The following is an 8396-nucleotide window of genomic DNA, read 5'->3' as shown; positions in this document are numbered from 1 at the left end:
GATACGTCAGCGTTAGATAAACCTCCTAAATTAATGCATAATTTAACTTTTAAACATTGTTTGGGTTTGATTCACTCAGGATGTGATGACATAACCAAACCCACCCAACTACTCCTGATTTGTAACCTTGTCTAAACTATGTGCAAAGGTTAATGTAACGATCAAGACGGAGCACAAAGTTTCCAAATTACACAAAATAAACATTTAAAGTAGAAGGGAAACAAGCATAAACATATTCAGCAACTCAATTACTCAACCACAAACGAGTATTTTAGTAAAATCATGGAGCCCTAAACTATTCAGTACAATGGTACAGTGTAGGCAGGTTCAGGACACAGAATGAATTACAGTGCTGAACCGTGACTCAAAAATTCTGATTCCTATATTGTTTGCTTCTGCAATATCCCCGTATCATCCTTAGAATGCTCATGTTTGAACAACAAAATTACATAAATGCAAACCTAAACAAGCTAAACTAAACTTTACGAACTCCAATACAAATTGAACATGAATTCACAACAGCAGATACTTAAAAATATGCTTCATAATGAAATTGAAACGAGTTATGAGGTATACTTGAATAATCAAAACATTCAAAAATAAAACTGCTGCAGACTAACATGAGCAGCGTGATCTTCAAGTTCAAATTCTGGGAGATTTGAATAGCTACGCCACCTGAGACCCAAGCCCTACTGCTTATTATCATCCACCGCACATTCCATCCGCCCTCGAGAAGTTGGCAAAAATGAGACCAAGTGACCACATTTAAAACCCTGCTTTTAACTTGAATTTGTAAAATTACAATAATATATTGCCATCGTCACTGCTGCTACTTGCTTCCCCGCTGAAAAATATACAAATAAACTACTGGAATCTTCATCAATACTGTGGATATCTTGAGCAATGACAGCAGTAGCAAAAGACCACTCCAAAGCAAAGAATGATGCTGACACTGATCCTCAAACAACCAAAATCCTCTTTTAAATAAATCTACAGCAACACGAGGATAAAGAGTTTTACAAACATCCAGTTGAGCTATTGAAATCACAAAAAATAGTCAGGGGTCTTGCGAGTGGTGTCGGGCTCAATTTGTCGAGGTGCAGGGTCAAATTGAAGGAAGTTCTGTTCCATATTCTCCCCAATCTCAAGTATAGCTGCCATATTTCCACATCGGTAACAGTAATTTGGAGCACTAAAAACTGTCACTACATTTTTATCCTGTAAAATTCCAGCTCATTTAGCAAGTAAAATCACAAGATAAATGAAATTATGTGAGGGAAAAAAATTATCTATGTTTCAGGATTTGGGTTTTGACAGACCTGGCACCAATTAAAACCTTCCATCACAAGCTGATGGGCTCTGGAGATAAGAGTAAGTCCATTGGTATGGTTGAAATGAGCGGCAATATCCTGCCCGAAAGTATAGCCAGCTCCACGAGGAGATATCCCCCAACCACACCGATCATCAGGGTCAGACCACAACAGATCACACATAGGTCCTTCATGAGGAACCTACACAACCAAGAGAGGCAACAATATCAACACAAGCAAAATAAGTCTGCAAATCAGCCCAATAAATCAATATACAAAGTAATTGCATGATTGCATCCAAATATCTATATACACATGCTTCTTTTATTAACCTGAAAGCAACAATATTTAGCCTTTCAAGAACTTTCACTGGAAGAAAAATGCAGGCACAGCAAGAAATCCAAAGACAAAAAAAAAAACCCAGGTCAGAACCTGCCAACTCATATAGCTAAAACAACTATCACCACCATACCTCTTGTATACGATCCAAGGCTCGGATGTTGTCCAATGTGTCCAAAGATGGTGAAAGACCTCCATGCAAACAGAAAACCTATAATGCAGACAATACATTAATCCTAACAAACTCATTAATAATAATAATCCAAAGCACTAAAAAATATAAATTATCAACTCTAACCTGACTCTCAATAAGAGCTGTCAGAGGTAGATAATCAAAAAGATCAGTGAAGTGCTTCCAGACATTTGCATTTCCATATTTCCTTAAACATTCATCATAAAAACCATACCTGAAAGGTCGATTACAAAAGAATCAGATCATCACAGTAATAAGATAAATGACTGACAGCCAAAATAAAATCATCAGTACCATAAACTGTTTCTATAGAACAATATAAAGCCGGAATGTACTTGAAAAATTTATTATTAACTCAATTTATCAGTCTAAATAAATCAAATTTCATGTTTTACATAAATCAAATATCATGTTTTAGCTAACAAAACAGATAGATAAAGAATCTGAACCTGTCTATTCATGGACAAAGGGAAAGAGTATTTGTTGATTTTGTTCAACAATTACAAGGATCAGATTCTAAATAGCATATAAACAGCATAACACCACCAATTCCATCTGAAAAAAAAAAAAAAAAAATATTGCTGGGTCACTAAGGACAAGCATCTGAGGAGTGAGGACTACTAGACTGAGAATGAAAGGAACCAAAAAAGCTAAGGGGGGTCATCACAAGATATCAACCTTGAAACAAAGCTAAGACTTATTATACTTCATATACTTATCCCTCCAATCATGGTCCATAAAAATAACTGGAAAACTAAAACGACACAGGAACTATTCAAAGTTTAAACATAGATACGGCATTAAACGAAAGAAAAAACAAAAAAAAAAAAAAAAACAAAAAAAAAAAACAAAAACAAAAAGGGAAAAAATTGGAAGGTGAAAGCCAATCTTATTGTTCCATGCAAGTATAGCATATACTTCCATACATGTCACACATCTCTTCTGCAAATTCAAATAGTACAGCCTTGTGGGTAAAACGAAGACACTATACATCCACCTGAACAAGGAAAACCACTACATCCAACTCAATAAGCGTGGCCTGTAGGAAAATAGAACATTTTCTGAACCGTACAACAGCTACTTAATCACAATCAAAAGTTCGTAATGACGTAATACTTGAACATTTCGGCAGAGTCAAGCGTAAAGATTGATGCTCGTCTGTAAACAAGAAGCAACAGAGCCTTACACTTGAGTTATTTGCCGACTTTCATGATTTCCTCTAAGAATTGTAATTCTGTCTCTGTAACGAACCTTCAGAGCCACCAGGAGAGTGACAGTCTCTACTGAATAGTATCCACGATCTGTGAAATAAGATAACAAAAATCACTTGAGTGCACAAACGAAAGCAAATGAATAAATTTATAACCTTACAGAGGAACATGTTTTCCCCATCCCCTCCATTCCTTCAATTTTAGTTCAAGAACGATGAAAATTACAATTTTCCATGAACATCAAAACAATAAGCAATGCTAGGATAGGAAAAATGTGGTTGCCCGTCACAATGGTCGCAACATACAATACAACCATGAGAACATAAATTAACAAGTAGTAACAATTCATTACTCCAAAGTATTTCAAGTGTTATAAAATTTGTATTGAAGAAAAAATTTTCCACCAGTTAATCTTGTTACTTTATTGAAAAGATGAGTGGGCTACAACATTTATAAGGACTACAATACATAGGTCCACAAGTGAAGTTTCGGACAGCAACAAAAATCTGCATGCCTACTAGCTGATGCAATGATGTCAAGGTTTATAACAGATGTCACGGAGAGATCTTAAACACATTATACATATAAAAACAAGCCAGAAGAAAATCCTTAACCCAGTTCCTATATTATATCAGACAATCAACTAATTTTTGAAATCATACTATACGACACTTTATATTTCAGATAAAGAAAGCAGCGACATAAGTTCTGCTAAGAACAAAACCACAAGTTCAATAAAAAGTAACAAATTCAAGCAACTACCACCACCATAGTTCATAAAAATTTCAATGGAAACTGGAAATTATGATATACATCAATTATTCTCTAATCATAAATCATAAGACTAGTTGAAAACAAAGCTAAATTAAAAATAATACAATTAAACAAACGAAATAACAGTAGAAATCAGTGTGAAAACATAAAATCAAACACAATTATTCTCGTAAGTCATAAGGAGAAGCTACAGCTGTATGATAAAGACACTAAATTGGAGCGCCAAAGATACTTGAATGAAAAAAAAAAAAAAAAAAACGGTTAAGTTAAATCCATCAAGGCCAAACAACAAATAATCCTGGCTTAAACCAGAGCTAAAGACTGCAAATGCTTTAGATTGAGGCATCCTTTATCCTAAGGAATTACTTTCATGAAAGAACTGTAAACTCTACAAAGGTGAAGAGGAAAAGGCTGCACGTTTGCAGCCCCAGTCATCATTATATATTTATCTATCTATCATTATCCAGTTTCAAAACTTAAATTCCAAGAGTCTTGAACTGAAACCATTGGTCTGAAGACTCTGAACTTTACGCAACTAACATATGAACTTTAATCCCCAGGATACCAACAATTTATGTAGTTATATACAAGCTTGGAGGCTGAAAATCCGACATAAATCTTCAAGAAAAGAATACCACATCACAAGTTGCAATTAACCTCTACTAGCCGAATACCAAAGTATAACACGTAATTATGCACCTCTAAAAACAAACAAGATTGAGTAGTTTGAGTTAAAGGTGCAGCATAAGGATTTGAAACACGACGCCCAAGCTGCCAAATAAGGATTCCTCTAATTTCCCTCTATCGCAATCAGGAAACAGTTACATGATTTACATCAATCATCCATCCACATGACCACATATACGAATTTCCTCTCACCACTATCACCCCTCCCAAAAACAGAACAAAGACATTAGCTATCTTCACCATTTCATTTTCGACCCAAAAATCTTGCAACTACAAACTGCCATATTCTTCATTTAGTTGCCCCTCCCAATCCCCAACTGAATTTCCACTTCAACCTCCAGCTTATGCAGCAAAACAATTCCATTACAATATTCAATTAAACCATAAATTAATAAATATATTCAATCAATCAAAAACATAAATGAATCATTCCAAAACATTTGACTAGTATATTTCTCTCTAACAAATCCACAAGCTACCTAATCAATAATTATTATCATAAAAACCAGCCAAAAAACTAATCAAACTAAAATGAATAATAATCCTATTATAAGTAAATACTAGTATATTTTTAGTTTGATTAAATAGTTTGAAAACTGACCTACATAATCTCCCATGAAGAGATAATTAGTATCAGGAGCGTTTCCGCCGATACGAAAGAGCTCGATAAGATCGTAAAACTGGCCATGGATGTCACCGCAAACGGTGACCGGGCACTTGACCGGTTGAACATTCCATTCCTCCACCAAAATCGCCCTCGCTTGATCGCAAAGCGTCTTCACTTCTCCTTCCGACAACGGCTTACATTCCATCAGCTGCTCGATCTGCCGATCTAGATCCGCGTGCGACGGCATTTTTCCGATTCAAAAATTTCGACAGATTCAATAATCCGATCAAATCTGTAGTTTTCTCCCCTTTTTGAAGAATTCAAATCAACATTTGCATCGAATTCGGTGAAAAATTAGGGTTAGGGTTTCAAATTCCAAAGCAAAAATTGGGTAATAGATCGAAAACTATGGAGATCATAAGACAAAGAGAAAGGAATCACGCCATTGATTGAACTCCATTGAAGAAGGAAGAAAAAATTAAAAAAATCTGGAAATTAATTTTGAATAATTTCTAACCTCTCGTATGAATCTCAGTTTCTCTCTCTACTTTCTCTCTCTAAAAGAGCAAAATTTGGTAAAAGATAAGGGAAAATGAATTTATACGGAAGAAAGAGGGGGTTGAAATGAAATGCAAATGCAAATGAAATTGAAAGAGAGGGAAGAGAAAAAGGCGGGGGTATTTTGGGAATTTAAAGTACGGTGGCTCCGCCGAGTCAAATATTCAACCAGTCGTTGTGACACGTGGGTACTTTTTGGATGCGACCTTGGGGAAACGGGAAGTTGGAGACGGTTGAAATTTAGTTTGCGTGGCTCCAGTTTTTTTTTTTTTTTTTTTTTTTTTTTTGAAGTGCGATTTTATTAATTCCAATTTTTAAATAAGACCGTCTTTTTAAATAATTTCCGTATATTTCTTTTAAAAAAATATTTCTGTATTTTTTCCTTAAAAAAAATGCTGTATTTTCTTTTTGAAAGTCAAATTTTCTGGCAAAAAAAAAAGTCAAAATTTTAATTTTTTTTTTTTTTGATAAACAAGATTTTAATATTTTAGTAGTACGTGTTGACTAATTGAAGTATTTTAACTTTTTCAAATTATTCATTTAATTTACTAAACAAATATAGTCTTGTGGATATTTGTTGGAACGTCCTAATGAATACTCCATTTTAATTTCTTGTTAATTAAAGGTATTTTTAGTCAAAATATTGCATTTGCATACGTTCACAAAGAAAACATTTCATTTATTTAAACACGGAGTACTTTTTATTATTATTATTATTACAATTGTTTGTCTTATTTTCTTATACACTATTTATGTGTTTCATTTTAACTAACTTTGATGATTTATACCTAATTAAAAAATAGTTATATGAGAATTTGTTATATTCGTCTCGATTTACAATTTTTTAATATCAAATATTTATAATTTTTACATATTGGTAATTAAAGATATTTAACGATTGAAATCTTACATCGGCAAGCCTGAAAAGAGAAGTGTTCCAACTACAAAAAGAACAAAGGAAATAGTCAAGCATGATCTTGTAGAACACACCTACCTTTTTTTTTTCAAAATATTAATTACTACTAAGGGCCTGTTCACATTTACTTAATTTCAATTCTGTTCACTTCAGTTCAGCTCTTAATTTCCCTCTCTCATAAAATATTCATTTCAGCTTAGTTCAGTTCTGTTTAGTTTAGTTCAGCTCCAATTAGTTCATTTCAGCTCAATTCAGTAAATATGAACAGGCCCTAAATAATCAAATATATCTATATCTATACTTAGTATTTAAAAACTATAACCAAGAAACTAAGAAATACACATGTCCCCATCCATTCTGTTACACTTCTCTAAGCATAGTGCTACATGTCATCTTACACTATTAATCTTTTATTACTCCATACACCATTTTTTTTAATTCTTTCATTAAACTTATAATTCATCTTTCATACACACTTCATCTCTTCATCTTCATCTCTCCCCTTTAAAATTTTAGCCCTTCCACCTTCTATATATAAGCCTCTTTTTCGATTAAAGTTTCAAAATTTTAATTTCTTTAATCATGTTTCCGATTACATATTATACCCTATAATGACTTACTAATATTTCCTCACTTATCTATCAATACAATTTTATATGAATAACCCGTGCATCGCACGCGGCAGAAGGCTAGTTTATGATTAAATTAGGGCACCCAATAGCCATGAAAGACAAATAGTACAACTACTATGTATTTCCTTTGTCCCATAATACATGAGACGTTGGACTTTTTTTCACTATTCATGCATTAGGTTTGACTATAATTTTTTACTAACATAATAAAAATATATTTAATCATAAAATATGTTTTTAGATATGTTTTAATATAAAGTTTCATAATATAATCTTTTAAATAATTTTCATCGATATTTAATTATATAAAAATAAAGTCAAACTAGTGCATTGACATGTGTGCAATGTTTGATTGTGTTATGTATTGTGTCACATAGGGAGTATTTAATATTTATGGCGTTTATGCAATTATTATAGAGAATATAACTAAAGATAATAAAGTGGATTGATAAGCTAACTAATTGGTCAAAATCTTGAGACCCTAACTCGGTCATAGCACAATATAGGCTTAACTCGAACTCGGGTTCGGCTCAAAATCTTAGCTATCATTGAATCGACTTGAAAGCTTGTGAACAAGCTCGAGTTTTTTTGTTTAACATTAACTTTTTAGTAATAAAATAATTAATAACATAAATTTTGTTTCATATTTAGGATTTGGTATCTAAAAACTACAGAGTATAATATTATTAAAACTCAAAACTCAAAACTCAAAACTCAAAGGATAACATGATATCTTCATGTGTCACCTTTCCCTTAATAAATTTGGCTCCACATGAGCAATACATGTCAAGGCCTACTCATCTATACTAAATACTACGGAGTAGTAAAAATCAATGCAAATTTATAATTCAGTTATAGTTTGTATCATCATTTACTATCAAACTATCAATGCCTCTTAGTAGTAATTGTGCTTAATAGAATGATTTAAATTACGTGTTGTATCTTTCTAATTTGATACGCTCCTTATTTCGCAACTTTTTATTAACTACTCATTAATTATTGTTTTATTTTTTATAATTCATTTAATAAGTAAACATAAATTCATTTTTAAATTTCAACTTTGATTCACTTTTGAAATATGAGAAAATTGTGAAAAAGGACCTTTTAAGTGGTCGACTTTTTTAAAAAGGACCTTTTAAGTGGTCGACTTTTTGAAAAAGGACCTTTTA

General features: G+C 32.6%; 1 protein-coding gene across 1 annotated transcript; it reads right to left on the bottom strand.

Annotated features, from left to right (window-relative positions):
• Positions 1-471: 471 nt before the first annotated feature.
• Positions 472-5714, bottom strand: LOC145642029 (serine/threonine-protein phosphatase PP2A-2 catalytic subunit). Its single transcript, XM_081693100.1, has 6 exons — positions 5116-5714; positions 3029-3143; positions 1948-2056; positions 1783-1860; positions 1320-1511; positions 472-1218 (listed from the first exon to the last, which is right to left on the bottom strand). The coding sequence occupies exons 1-6, from the start codon at positions 5366-5368 to the stop codon at positions 1045-1047; spliced, it is 921 nt and encodes a 306-aa protein (XP_081549226.1). The 5' UTR covers positions 5369-5714; the 3' UTR covers positions 472-1044.
• Between the last annotated feature and the right edge of the window lie 2682 nt (positions 5715-8396).

This window comes from Chenopodium album, chromosome 1 (assembly GCF_948465745.1).
Source record: "Chenopodium album chromosome 1, dcCheAlbu1.1, whole genome shotgun sequence".
Classification (NCBI taxonomy): domain Eukaryota; kingdom Viridiplantae; phylum Streptophyta; class Magnoliopsida; order Caryophyllales; family Amaranthaceae; genus Chenopodium; species Chenopodium album.
This window is presented reverse-complemented; position numbering and strand designations above follow the sequence as displayed.

What these genes read in the sequence shown, in the direction of transcription:
- LOC145642029 (XM_081693100.1), bottom strand. Translation starts at nt 5,368, where the DNA reads ATGCCGTCGCACGCGGATCTAGATCGGCAGATCGAGCAGCTGATGGAA. An exon ending in AGTCGGCAAATAACTCAAGT is followed by an intron (nt 2,057 to 3,028) that starts GTAAGGCTCTGT and finishes TCGACCTTTCAG; the next exon opens with GTATGGTTTTTATGATGAAT. An exon ending in AAGGTTTTAATTGGTGCCAG is followed by an intron (nt 1,219 to 1,319) that starts GTCTGTCAAAAC and finishes GGAATTTTACAG; the next exon opens with GATAAAAATGTAGTGACAGT.